General features: G+C 32.9%; 3 protein-coding genes across 3 annotated transcripts; all 3 read right to left on the minus strand.

Moving 5' to 3' along the window:
• Nucleotides 1–348: 348 nt before the first annotated feature.
• Nucleotides 349–4,817, minus strand: LOC115959399 (B3 domain-containing transcription factor VRN1-like). The gene is made up of 3 exons (XM_031077762.1): nt 4,505–4,817; nt 926–1,477; nt 349–839 (listed from the first exon to the last, which is right to left on the minus strand). Exons 1-3 carry the CDS (start codon nt 4,652–4,654, stop codon nt 579–581), a joined length of 963 nt encoding a protein of 320 aa, XP_030933622.1. The 5' UTR covers nt 4,655–4,817; the 3' UTR covers nt 349–578.
• Nucleotides 4,818–6,861: 2,044 nt separating this feature from the next.
• Nucleotides 6,862–8,519, minus strand: LOC115961478 (B3 domain-containing transcription factor VRN1-like). Its single transcript, XM_031080455.1, has 3 exons — nt 8,430–8,519; nt 7,233–7,793; nt 6,862–7,155 (listed from the first exon to the last, which is right to left on the minus strand). Exons 1-3 carry the CDS (start codon nt 8,517–8,519, stop codon nt 6,862–6,864), a joined length of 945 nt encoding a protein of 314 aa, XP_030936315.1.
• A 3,614-nt stretch (nt 8,520–12,133) lies between these two features.
• On the minus strand, nt 12,134–13,462 carry LOC115961479 (B3 domain-containing transcription factor VRN1-like). Its single transcript, XM_031080457.1, has 3 exons — nt 13,322–13,462; nt 12,555–13,097; nt 12,134–12,397 (listed from the first exon to the last, which is right to left on the minus strand). Exons 1-3 carry the CDS (start codon nt 13,460–13,462, stop codon nt 12,134–12,136), a joined length of 948 nt encoding a protein of 315 aa, XP_030936317.1.
• Nucleotides 13,463–14,805: the final 1,343 nt, after the last annotated feature.

Below are 14,805 nucleotides of genomic sequence, written 5' to 3' on the forward strand. Positions count from 1 at the left end.
CTTTAAAAGTCTCTTTTTATTTTGAGTTATTTTGCAACGTTGTCACAATATTTTTATAATAAATTCTAAGTAACAAATTGTTATTGGTGAATAAAAAAAAATGAGAGCGGTTGTGGACCAAAATAAGAGCCTGTAACATCGATTATTTTTTATTCGCCTAGCCTAAGTCATATCACGTTTAGAGCAGGTTAATTCAAAAACGCATTTCCTCAATGGAATAGTACTGTCAGTTTCTGTGCCTTTCACAGCAGCAACCAGCAAGTCTCTAAATGGAGTCACTCACAAGTTACAAAAATCCCACCAGTCAACAAATTGAAGCACAACACAATGGTCTTTGGGGGAAGAAAAAGACCAAATACAAACACATATTAGGAAACAAAGTAAAATGACAGAGCATTTGTTACATAATCCTTCAACAAGATCCACTAAGCTGTATGAACAAGCTTAAACAAAAAGTTGTAGCATCAACCCATCCGAAATAACCATACCAGTAGACTAAGTCCATTGACGTACCGCATAAGCTTCAGCACCTCGAAAATCTCTGACCATTGTTAGTTTTGACACTAGTCTGAAGCCAATTACACTGCATAGTCAACGACGCGAAATATTGATACCTTAAGCACAACTGGCTGCTTCTTGATCAGCTCAAAGACACAAACATCTCCTTCTTCCAAATTATTGTCCCTCGAAAATACTGTCCATCCCCGCCCTATATTCATTGCTGAACTTGCACGATCTCTGAGAATGCATTTGGCAAGCCATTGCTTTCCGTTAGAAGTCTGAAGTTTGACAATTTTAGGCTGACCAAGATACTTGACAGCAAATTGGACAGGCACATACTACACAAGAAGGAAAGATTGCAAATAAGCATATTTAATGCCAATATTTGAATACTTCATAATCACATCATATATAAAAGGCTCACCATAATATATCTTTGCATATAATTTGGCCGCAAGACACCTATGAAAGAAGGATTTTTAGGCTTCAACATTCTGGCTGCTTGGATTGCTCTCTCTCTTCCTCTGGACATCTTAAATTTCTTTTTTGAAGATGTGCCAGAAAATCTTTTCTTTAAAAACTTTTCTCTCACTTCATATTTTGTAAGCAACTCATCTGAGTCAGACATTTCATTTTCATCCAACTTGTCATGCATTGATATAATTGCATCACCTAATTTCATAATGTCCACTTGATCTTCCAATTTACAATTCTTTCTCAATGGATACTGAATCTCTGTGGCAGTCTTATCAAATACAAGAACATGGAAATTTGAATTTCCTTCATATCTAAAAACTAGAAAGTAACCATAACAAATAGAATGGTATTCTACAAAATCCTGCCAACCATCACCAAACCAAATGTTCTTGTCAGATTTCTCCAATCCCACATGCCAAATACGACCATAGGGTACAATGAGTTTTGCAACAGAGGATAGTTCATCCCCAAATTCACTCACAAATTTTTCAGGTATACTCTGCAGCCACCACCGAATTAAGTTATATTGTCTTGAATTACAATGTGAAATGTAATCAATGAAACATGTGACCCCAAGATGTAGAAATATTGATTCCAATAATTACGATTACAATAAAAATTAGTCATTAGTAGCCTTGGTGACACAAACTAATCAATTCGATCAATCTTTTTAAAATTTGATCAAGTTTTTTGTTTCTCCCATTTTGTAGAATTTTTTAGAATCATCAGTACACTCTTTCAAACTATTTAAATTTATATGAACATATCTATAGGCAGGTAATTCTATTGAGATGAAATAAGAGAAAATAATTCAAGAGCTCAGATTGATATTTTCTCTAAACAATAATGAAGCAATGATATGTAAACCATGTGAGGCATAGGAATTTTCATGGGCTAAAAATTCATTACATTTAACCTTTGCAACTTTGGCTTGGGTGGAAAGTTTTGCAATTTAGTTAGCTATATTATTGAAGATTTTGCAGACAGAAGACTTCCTACCTTTTACTCTAGTTAAAAAAAAAAAAACCAAAAGGGATAAAAAAAAATTTCTCCAATAAGTATTAGCTACGTACATCTTCTTATTAATTTTAAACAAGCTTGAATAGTGAGAGACAGTAAGCTTCCTAGTCCATAGATGTGTTGGCAAATCCTAATGTCAAAACATATGAACTTTAGGCTATATAAAGAAAAATATGTTAGGGTTGAGTCACAAAACATATTAAATTTAGGTTATATAAGGGGAATAATGTTAGGGCTGAGTTTGGTTCCAAAGTTTTTCAAAGACAACAAAATTAGCTTTAAAGTGATGATTTGATTATCTTTTGACCCTTTCTTTTATAACATAAGAAATCTTTGATTAAAGTTTATTTCATTGGAAAGTAGCATCCAGTGTTCAAGATAAACACAAATTTGAACCAACTGGATCTGAAATGAGTAGATATGACAATTTAAAGTTTGCACAACTATACTGTCTCTGAGAATTTGCTTGACTTTTAAGTGAAATTATTATAGTTTTTCCCTACTTATTTATTTTATGATTGATTTAGGGCCTTTACATACCTATAAAATGCCTTACTTTGAACTTTTTTCAAAGGGAGAGGCTGTTGTTTCGATAACATAGGAAGAGCCTTAATTTCTTGAGACGAAACATTCAGAAACCCTCTCCTTGGGAGTTTATTTTCTATTTTCTCTTCATGAGCTTATTCTTGAATTTCACCTTTAGAGTTTTCATACAGTCAATTGTCCTTTCAAACCACAAAGATTCTAAAATTTCTACTAGTGAAATTGGTAGAAATCTTTTAGAAAATACTTTGGTGTAACAACTTTTAGTTTATGAATAAAGATGAATTTTCCCAAGATTCTGTAAGTGGGGGGTGTGTTTTGTTTGGTACGTTCTTCAAAAGCTTTTCAGTTTGTCACCAAAATGAGTGTATTCTTTTTATTGCTTTGGATTGTGGTGATTTTTATAGTGGTTATGCACTTATGCTTGTGGATTTTGTTAAACTATTAACTCTAGACATAAACAAATTTTTTTTTTTTTTTTTGAGAAACACATAAACAAATATAAAACTGTTAATTGGAACTATTTTGAAATTCGTGATAGAGTGAAGAGAAAAGGGAAGAGAGAAGACATGAGAGAAAAGTGTGGCCGAACCGCATGGAAAGTGAATCCATACTTTTCCAAAAGTTGCATTTAATGTTAAGATTTTCTTTTTGAACTATTTACAGGGAAGGATTTCCCCCCCTTTCTCCATTTTGTTTATTATTTTTCAGTTATTGGTAACCTTATAATGAAATACTAAGCTCAACTTTTGTCCAGATATGCCTCATACCATATATTTTTTAAAAATAAATCAGCTAAACCTCATTAAAACACTATAAACATTGGGCCTTATACCATTATTAGTATGCTATAATAGTTTGAGTAATGCTATAAATATAAACTATTTTACAACATTTTTACAAACTATTGATGTGTCTAATTTTTTGTTAGTTTTCATTTAAGCTCAATATTAATATCCCTTTTTCATTTACCAATAATCATTTACTACATAAGTAGTTTGTAAAATTTTTCTGTAAAAAAGTTTGTATCTTTAGCATTCCTCTAATAGTTTTGCTGCACTATTTTAATGTTAATACTATATTCAAACTCACCAGTATCGCACATTTTTGGTGCGACAGTCACTCCACAAGTATAAATGTTTAATCACTCTACAAGTATAAATGTTTGTGAGCTGTGGGGGGCAAGGGCCGATGTGTCTAACTTTTTATTGGTTTTCATCTAAGCTCAACATTAAATCACTTTTTCATTTACCAATAACCACTCACTACATAAGTAGTTTGTAAAATTTTTTTGTAAAAAAGTTTGTATCTTTAGCATTACTTTAATAGTTTTGCTGCAGTATTTTAATGTTAATACTATATTCAAACTCACTAGTACCGCATATATTTGGTACGACGGTCACTCTACAAGTATAAATGTTTGTGAGGTGTGGGGGGCAAGGACCGATGTTCAAGACTTCAAAAGGGAGTTTCGCACACATATACACGAGTCGAGTAGAATTTCTATTTTGTATATAAAAAAATAAAAAAAAAATACTATATGCAAACTCATACAATATTCTTCCTTCAAAAAAAAAAAAAAAAAACATATATATTCAAATTTCAAACTCGTATTATATTGCAATTTAAAAAAAAAAAAAAAAATTGCACTCATGAATATATCCCTCCCTTATAAGTTATAACTACATATACTAAATTATCTCTCTTCATCCCATTTTGAGTAGTCAATCGATAAACACTAAACCAAGAACTGGCTAGGTACGGTTTCCTCTTGTTTATAAATTACAAAATAAACAGTAAAACAAGAGCACGAGAATATTCAAAACCAAACATGCAAGCCACTGCAAATATAGTGCTGGTACTGATAAACCAAACAGAAGGTTAAAATTTTCAAAGAAACCAGGGTATTGATTACTTGGTGTAAATTAAGGTATATAGAGTGGAGGGTACATTAAGTAATTACCAGTTTCATTTCTTGCATGGTGGAGGGAAGGATTATCTTGAAGAAGTGAGAGGGTGCCATAGACATAGAACTTGAAGGCCAGTGGTGATGATGATCATATTTCCAGTTGGGTACCACTCTAGTCCGACCAGTCTTTGGTTTAGCTGCCATAATATGATCACGATGGTTGATCGATCCAACCCTTTGTAAATATCTTGACGAAACTCTCTGCTTCCTTTAGATATATGGCTACAATTATCAGTGGAGTTTGAGACTTTTGGGGCTGATGGACTAGAGATATAGGCAATAGTGGAGACAATTCCGACATCAAATTGATGCTTTTAAGGTAATGACATTGGGCAATGGATATAGTGCTGAGTGCATGCATGTTTGACAGCTCACATCGAGGCTTCAAAAGGATTTACCAAAATAAGGCCTTTATAATAGTAATGGATTTTGTTAAGAAAAAAAATCTAGTAACACACACAAAAATACATTATTACACAACTTCTTTGCCACAAGTGTGATAGGGTAAAGTGTGAGTTGTGAAGAAAAAAATGTGCATATATATGTATAAGTGATAGGCAACCACTCACAACAATTTGTCATTTTAAAGTTGTAGGAAAAAATTGTGAAATAATTTGTGATCCTAGAGTCACTCTTTTGATAATAAAGACCTTCTACCATTGTTAAAATATATTTATTTTTTTTATTAAATAATATATTTATACACTTTTCAAAAAGAGAAATGTTAATGGATGCACTACAAACATTAATTTAAAATATAATTTTTTTTTAAAATTTTTTTTACTAAATAATATTTTTATACACTTTTCAAAAAGGGAAAAGTTAACCATGCATTATGAGCATTAATTTAAAAAATATTTTTAAAAACTTTTTATTTATTGAAAAAAAAAACTAACTTTTATTTATTGAAAAAAAATACTAACTTTTTTTTATAGTTTTTTTATTATATATTTTTCACAAAATTAATATTAAAACTTTTCTAAAATAATCATTTACTAATACCCTAAGGGTATGTGTTAACTGAATCATTTCAAAAATAAAGTCAAATTTTAAACATATATCCAAAAAAGCACATGCATTTATTATTTTATAGATTAATAAATGCTCAATTGTGAGTGAGCTGTAATGCATACTTAAAAAAAAAAAAATACATGTACATGTTAATGATTTATTGACTTACACGCACAAATTTATTTTAGTTGTGTACTTCTTTGGATAAGTCTAGTTAATGGATACCCTTACAACATTAAATTTTGTAAATGGAATATTTTAGAATACTTTTAATTCACTTTTATGGGAAATGTAAACATTTTTCAAAAAAATCAATTGTCTATTTCTTTCCCTTCTCCGCTTGCAGCTCTCAGACTTAGATTCCACAATTGGGTTGGGTCGCCTGCAACCTCTATGTATTGATTTATTAAGAAGTTCTAAGTTCTTCGACTTGAGCTCTTCACATTAATTTTGCTTAGAGTTGGCAAGTTCACATTTCGCCCTCTTGCTTGGTGCCTTTTATATCAATTGCTTTTCGACTGGCCACGCCTTGGACTCACAGCTGACCATGCCTCGGTCAGGGTTCAGCGAGGTCAGGACCTCGATTGGAAGCTCGAAGACAAGGAATTAATTAAGAATCATTCTAGGCATCGAGGTCCAACAAAGGAGGACACCAAAAGCGCCATTTGAGGCTCAATGCCTCTCCAACCTCAACTGCCTTGCCTCTTAGGTGATTTTGACACTGCCTCTTTAAGGTTTGATAATGCCCTGAATGTGGATGTGACTTGAATTCCAAACCAACTTGGTTCCCTACCCTAGAATGTAGAATCCACTTCATCCTTTCATCATGTCATATGCACCCACACCACCTCCACACATGGTATCACCAACACAACAAATTTCATAACTTATTGAGGTGGCGGATTGTGATTCATGCCACACTATTTTTCACTCAAACTACTATTGACATCACTTTTATTATACACTAATCACAACTTGTTACCTTAATAGTTATGAAAAATATTGTGAAAATGATGTGTTTTTGTATTTATTTGGCTTCAAATTATTACTATATCAACAATATGAATTAGACTAAACTGTACAAATTTAGTCCCATACAATGGTGATCTAAAAAATTCATTAGAATTATTACCCTTCGAAACAAGAAAAAAGAAGAAGTAAATTTATTAAAAGATCAGATCGGCCGAATTTGGACTACAGACTACTTCAACAAGACACACCAAACTGGTTAGAGAAAAGTCTTAAAATCACATCCATCAGATATAAATCATACCAGTGATCAAAGTCCCTAATTAAATATAAGCATAAACATCACTAGTTTAAAGTTTAAACAGGCTATCCTAGTCTGAACTCTGATGGTCAACCACGTGAAATATTGAAACACTAAGCACAACAGGCTTCCTCTTGATCACCTCAAAGACACAGACATCTCCTTCTTCTAAATTATTGTCCTTGAAAAATGCAGCACATCCCTTACTCATTTTCATTGCTGAAGAGGCAGAATATTGGTGGTAATGGCACCGGACATGCCATTGTTTTCCGTTAGAAGTTTGAAGTGTGACGTTATGATTTTGACTAATATACTTGATAGAAAATTCAGCAGGCACATACTGCATAAAAAAGAAGGATTGGAACTTAGCATATATATATTTGAAGACCAAATGTGAAAATACTTCATGATCACATCATGTATAACTGTATAAGGGCTCACCATATAATTAAAGCGTATATTATAGGGCTGCAAGATACCCATGAAAGATGCATTTTTAGGTTTGAACTTTCTGGCTGCTTGGATTGCTCTCTCTCTTCCTCTTGACATCATGAGTTTCCCTTTTGAAGACATGCCAGAAAATGTTTTCCTTACAAACTTTTCTTTCACTTCATGTTTTGTGGGCACCTCATCTGAGTTAGACATTTCATTTTCATTCAACTCGTCATGCCCTGATATGTCTGTATCATGACTATCATCTAAGTCTATTATGTCAACCTGATTTTCCAATATACAATTCTTCCTTGATGGGTATTGAATCTCAATAGCAGTCTTATCAAATACATGAACATGGAAATTTGAATTTCCTTCATATATGAAGACTAAAAAGAACCCATAACAAATAGAATGATATTTAGCAAAATCAAGCCAACCATCACAAAACCAAATGTTATTGCCAAATTTCTCCAATCCCACTTGCCAAATACCACCATTGGGAACAATGAGTGTAGCAACAGTGGAGAGCTCATCTCCAAATTTTTTCACAAACTTTTCAAGGATTCTCTGCAGCCATCAAAATAAGTTATACTTACCTTAGTCGCAATGTAAAATTGAATCAGCGAAACATGTGATTCCAAGATTTACAAATATGATTTCTTATTATTACATTTGTACAATTAGCCTTCCTCGGAGAAGTGCTACACAAGCCAATAACTTCCAACTAAACTTTTAAATTTTTTATGTAAGCTTCCTGTTCTTATAAGTAAATAAAAATAAAACCTCCATATTCAATAGAGAAAATTGTCAAATATCATTCCAAATTTCCAAGTTATGTAGCCTGTAGAAAATTTCAAGTTTTTGAATTATATTCTTGGATGAACTACAAGCTATTGACTTTTGTCATAGCTGATGTGGGTTTCCCATTCTTTTGCTGGGACTTGAAATGGTGAAGACTATAAATAAATTTAGTATCAAAACTTATATACCACTATATATATAAATTTTTTAAGTAAAATTTTTTCATAGCATGGTGTGTTATGATTAATGATGCATAACAAAATTTATATCAATAATATATTTATGTGAAAGTGATGCTATTACAACCAATACTTATATACAAAAATAAAAAAAATAAAAAATAAAAAAGCAAGTCATTGAATAAATTAAGTTATAGCTAGTGACTAGTGGAGGGTATGTTACCAGTGTCATGTCTTGCAAAGTGGAGGGGAGTATAATCTTGAAGAAATGAATGGGTGTCCTGCCCCTGCCACCCATAGAACTTGAGGCCATTATTGTAAGTATGAGACCAAGATGGTATATTGTTGACCAAACTCTACCTTCCTTTGGGATTTGGTTACCATTACCAGACACCAGTGGAGTTTGCGTGTTTCAGGGTTTGGGGCTGATTCATGACAGTGATAGAGCCATCCAAGGGATGCTTTTAAGGGGTCGTTTGGCAACCATTACTAGTGCTAGTGGAGTCTACTTTTAAAGTGAACAGCTACAGTAATTACTGGTAGTCACAGATCACGGGAAGATCGTTTTGACTACCATCTTTGAAATTGATGAAAAATTGAGATAATCTCTGAACCTCCACTTTTAATCGTAGAATTGATGCGTCCAAAATATTAGGTGGTAAATTCTAGTTGGTTCAAATTTGAATTTATTATTAAAATTAATTTTTTTTATCAATTAATAATAGCCTTAAAAAAACCATTTATTTATGATTTGTTGTAAAAATATTATGTACACAACATTTCTTTTTTCACAACTATCTTATATGGTAGACTATGATCGATTGTCCATCACTTTTATATAATTCTACGACATTTTCTCTATTATTCATAGTTTAGCCACATAAGATAGTTGTGAAAAACGATGTGCTAAAGATTGTGGACTTGGAATTATTTTGCTGGCTTTTTATATTTTCCATAGAACGTGGTTTGATTACAAGCTTGGTTGTAGTCTAAAATTATAACTCGTTTTAAAATAATGAACATAGTTACAAAATTTTAAAATCTAACCATTGTATACACACATTAAATTTCATGTCAATCAGAGGTAATTTACTATTCAATTTGTTAACTTAATTTTTTTATGTATAATTTTAGATTACAAAAACTTAAAATTTAAATATTTGATTGATGACCTAGTTATTGATCTTTGTTTTTCTAGAAAATTTTCAAGCATGAAAGATATGACAAGAGAATGTAATCCAATGAAGAATTTGTCAAAATTCACATCCAATAAAATGATATTGAGTGGAGTTGTAGCCTTAGGACCCGTTTGGTTAGAGGGATGGAAAAGTGGGAGGATAGAAAAAGTTTTAATTTTCCTCATTTTTGTTTGGTTTGGAGTGGAAAAGTAGAGGGTTAGAAAAAATGAGTTTATATAAATTTACTCACATACCTTTGTTTAAAAATGATGTCCAATTAAAACAAAAAAGTGACAAACAAGCAAAAAAAAAAAAAGAAAAAAAAAATCAATCAATCACCCAAATTTATTAAAAAATAAAAATCATGTCAAGAAAAAAAAAATCACGTCTATTTTTTTTTTTTTTAAAATTACTATCACCCCACAAACTAGGAAATCAAAAGAAAAAAAAAAAATGAGGCAAAGTGTCTCAGGAAAAAGAGCCAACGTTTGCCCACGCCAAAAGAAATCATAAGAAAAAAAAGGAAGAGGAAAAGTGTCCCAAAAAAAAAAAAAAAAAAGCCCAACATTGCTCAGGAAAGCAATTGGAGCATTTTTATCCATCTAACAAATCACATTCTCTCCCTTAATTTTCTCTCCATTTTAGGGAGAAAACATAAAGGTGGGCTCGGGGAGAAAACACTTGAGTCCCACCACATTTTGTTCCTCTCTCCCTCCTAACCAAACACTCTCTAAAAAGTTTTCATTTCTCTCTTTTTTCTTTTTTATTCATTCTCTCTAAAATCCACTCTACCAAACACATCCTTGAGGTCAAACTTTGTCATTTTTCATAAAAATGGTATTAAGTATTTCGAAAGATGGTCAGTTAAAAAATGCCTTAAGGGCACCTCGTTAACTGGGCGCTTGTTCAAATAATAAACATAATGAAAGTTTAAGGTTTTGTGGAAGACCAAAAAAGATAACAAATTGTTGTAGGAAAATGCCTTTGGATAGCACTTAGAAAGATCTCACCAAATAATTATTTGGAATGAAGAAATTAAGTTTAATAAGAAAGAATACTAAGGATTTGCGTAATTCGACTTGACTTACATTTACATACAAGAACTAGGAGAAATTGTATTAACAAATATGAAGAATGCAAATGCTGTAACGAGACTCTCCCTAAACCCAAATGGGCCAAACCCCACTACACCCAATCCTACAATTTCTCACAAATAGAAAGAGAACTTTTTTTTCTTTCTTCTGTGCAATTGCCGCACCACTCTCTGTTTCTTCTCTTGCCCTCTTCTCTTACACACACAATCTGCCACACAAAGGCATATCTATAGCGCAAAAACCAAGGTGTAGGCAAGGCAATAATCCGTCGATGCAAGAAAGTCATGCTATTGCATTTACTTTACTAGATGTGATAACAAAGTCACGCTTGCTTGACAAAATCACAATTTTCAAGAGACAAATTTGATCTTGGGCAAGCTCCTACAGCCACGCTTATGTGCATAGATTGACAATGCATGCAAATAGCACACATGCATTTAATGCCATTCATCTCTTGTCAACTTAGGCTTGCAATACCAAGCCACCGACTGACAGGCATCAATATCAACTTATCGCTCATCACTCATGGCATATTTATTGGAATCCATTGTCCTCAATATGTGAACTATATATCGTCTCTTTAATTTTCTAGAGCAATCATTTCCCACTTGTTTCATTTTCTTTCCTTTTTAAGTTCTCAAAGTTAATTTTCACAAACTGGGTCACCTTCAACCTCTCCACATCGGTTTGTTAAGTTCTTCAACTTAGGCTCTTCACATTGCTCTTGCTTTGAGTTGACTGCGTACCTTCCATTTCAGTAAATTTTAGGCCAACCATGCCTTAGACAATGTCGGCCATCAGGCCATGTATCCTGGCCTTCACATTCCGACTAGGTACCCGTACCTCGATATTAAACTCAACCGCCTCATGCCTTAATTAAGTGATTTCATCCATGACTGCCTCTGTAAGGTTTGATGATGCCCTAAATGAAAATGTGATTGAATTCTAAAACAACTTGGATGATCCCTACCTTCAAATCCACTTAATCCTTTCCTCGATCGTGTCATATAATCCCACTCCCACACGTACTAACACAGACATAACAAATTTCATCATTTTTTTTTCATGGTTATAACTTATTAAAGAGATAAATTGTTATTAGTGCCACAATCGTTTTTCACTTGAACCACTACTAATATCATATTTATTGTACATCAATTATAATATATTACCAAAAAGTATTGTGAAATTGATGGGTTTTTATATTTATTTGGCTTCAAATTTCTACTAAGCATTGGTGATTTGTTCTGGTCTAGTCCCAAACAATGGTGATCTAAAAAGACTTTAATACACTTCGAAACAAAAAAGAATAAAAATAAATAAATAAAAAGACTAAATCCAATTTGTAATGTACTATGAAGTACTTCAATAAGACCTTATAAACCAAAAGTTCAACGACCGCAAATTTCGCTACAAATATTTTATAGGACTGATTGTGGGTGGTGGGTCTATGTGAAAGTAACAGATAGATTCCCATTGGATAATTGTGAAAGAGGGTTGGAAATGTTGTATTCCTATAGTAACTCCCTACTAAACAGATCAAAGAAAAGCCTTAAAGCAACATCCATCAGAAATGAACCATGGTCACCATACCATTGGACTGTACCAGTGAAGAAGGATTGCATGATATTGTGATGGTAATTAAACAAGTTATCCTAGTCTGAACTTTGATGGTCCACAACATGAAATATTGTGATACTAAGCACAACAGGCTTCCTCTTTATCACCTCAAAGACACAAACATCCCCTTCTTCTAAATTATTGTCCCTGGAAAATGCAGTCCATCCCTTCCCAATTCTCATTCTTAAAGATGGAGGATTGTAATAATAGCACCAGACACACCATTGTTTTCCATTTGGAGTCTGAAGTGTGACAATTTGATTCTGACCAATATTCATAGAAAATTCACCAGGCAGATACTGCACAAGAAAGAAGGATTGCAACTAAGGATTCAAAAGGTGATATTTAAAAAAAGTGCATGGTCACAATATTTATATATATATATATATATATCCTTGTCTCTTTAGAGAGAGAGAGAGAGAGAGAGAGAGAGATCGCATCATGTATAAGGCTCACCATATAATAAGAAGGTGGCATGATGCCCACGAAAGAAGCATTTTTAGGCTTTAACATTCTTGCTGCTTGGATTGCTCTCTCTTTTCCTCTGGACATCATGAGTTTCCCTTTTGAAGACATGCCAGAAATTTTTTTCCCTAGAAGCTTTTCTCTCACTTCTTTATGTTTTGTGGGCAACTCAACTGAGTTGGACATTTCATTTTCATTCAACATGTCATGGCTTGATGTGTTTGTATCATCTAAATCAATTATGTCAACTTGATCTTCCAATTTACTATTCTTGCTTGGTGGATATTGAATCTCAGTAGCAGTCTTATCAAATATATGAACATAGAAATTAGAATATCCTTCATATCTGAAGACTAAAAAGTACCAATAACAAATAGAATAGTATTCAACAAGATCCCTCCAACCATCACAAAACAAAATGTTCATGTCAGATTTCTCCAACCCCACTTGCCAAATATCGCCATTGGGAACAGTGAGTGTAGCAAAAGTGGATAGCTCATCCCCATATTCTTTCACAAATTTTTTAGGGATCCTCTGCAGACACCAAAATAAATTATATTGTCTTAGTTTGCAAAGTAAAATGGAATCAACGAAACATGTGATTCCAAGATGTAGAATTATGACTTCTTATTGTTACAATTGTAAAATTAGTCTGCCATGTACCAGCCAAAAACTTCAATTGAACTTCAAGTAAAAAGCACACAAGAGAAAGCCATTGAAATAAATTTATGAAGTAAAGCTAGTAGAGGTTAAGTTACCAGTTTCATGTCTTGAATAGTGGAGGGGAGTATGATCTTGAAGAAGCTAGAGGGTGTCCTGGGCCTTCCAGCCATAGAACTTGATGGCGGTTGATCACAATTCCAGTTGTGCACTACTCTACTCTTGCGAGTCTTTGTCATTATAAAAGAGTATGACCAAGATGGTTAGCCCAACGGTGGTAAATTTCTTTGACAAAACTCTGCTTGCTTTAGGATTTGGCTACGATTATCAGTGGATCAGTTTGCATGTTTTGGTCCTTAGGGCTGATTTATAAGACTCTGAGAGCGAAGTGATGCTCTAAGGTCTATAGTCATGACATTGAAATGTGATTGTTTGACGGTTCAGTTTGATGGCTTTAGCATGTGCTATTACTACTTGTTAGTAGTAACGGGTTATGGAAAGGGCGTTTTGACTAGCGTCCTTGAAAATGACAGAAAATAATAAATATCATGAAGTTTAATATTTTGTGGAAGACCAAACATAACTAATATAGTGAAGTTTCAAGATGATCAGGTTTGAACTTCGAAGACATTTATAAAACAAGTTTATTAGTTTATTGATCTTTTTTTTTATAAAAAATTATTTAATAGAAATGCATTATTGCTTATATAAAATTAAAATCGTCTAAGAGGGAAGGGTGAATTTGAATTCGAGTTCATTCCATCAAAGTGTGTGATTTTTTGACTTTTGATACTAAATATTTATTAATAGTCTTCACCATTTCAAGTCCCGGCAAATGAATTTAATTTCCCCACATTAGGTTTGACAAAAGTCTAAAGCGTGTAGTTCTTCCAAGAACATAATTCAAAAACTTGAAATTTTTAACAAGCAACACAACTTTTATTTTATATATATATATATATATATATATATATATTATCTTGGAATAATACTAGACAATTCCTTCCATTGAATCTGGAGTATATCATTATTTAGGATTCATTCATCCAAAAAAAAAAAAAAACTTACAGGGATAGAAAGCTCACATCAAAATTTTAATAGAGGCAATTGAAGTTATTGACTTGTGTAGGTGTAGCACTTCCCTAAGGAAGACTAATTTTACAATTGAAATAATAAGAAGTCATATTTCTGCATCTTGGAATCACATGTTTCTTGACCTTGCCTCCTGCGACTAAATCAATCCCCTAATGAAACACACAAAAAACTAAACACAGATTCAGATTTACAATCACAAACATAATAAACAGACATACAGAGACAAAGATAGAGAGAAAGAGAGAGATACCAATAGAGCTAAAGGAGAAGAGCTTGTGTTGTTGAGGTGGATATGCCGACTGCTATGAGGAACAAACCTCGTCAGATTGAGACTTGGAGAAAGTGTCTTACTGTGAGGAACGATTCCTACAAATAGAGAGAGGATTGATAAGAGAGAAAGAGAGAGAGGATCTATGAGAGAGAGAGAGAGAGAGAGAGCTTACCGATTGATGAGGGAGGCTAAGAGGTGTGAGGTTTGTGGGTATTA

This window comes from Quercus lobata, chromosome 9 (assembly GCF_001633185.2).
Source record: "Quercus lobata isolate SW786 chromosome 9, ValleyOak3.0 Primary Assembly, whole genome shotgun sequence".
Taxonomy (NCBI): domain Eukaryota; kingdom Viridiplantae; phylum Streptophyta; class Magnoliopsida; order Fagales; family Fagaceae; genus Quercus; species Quercus lobata.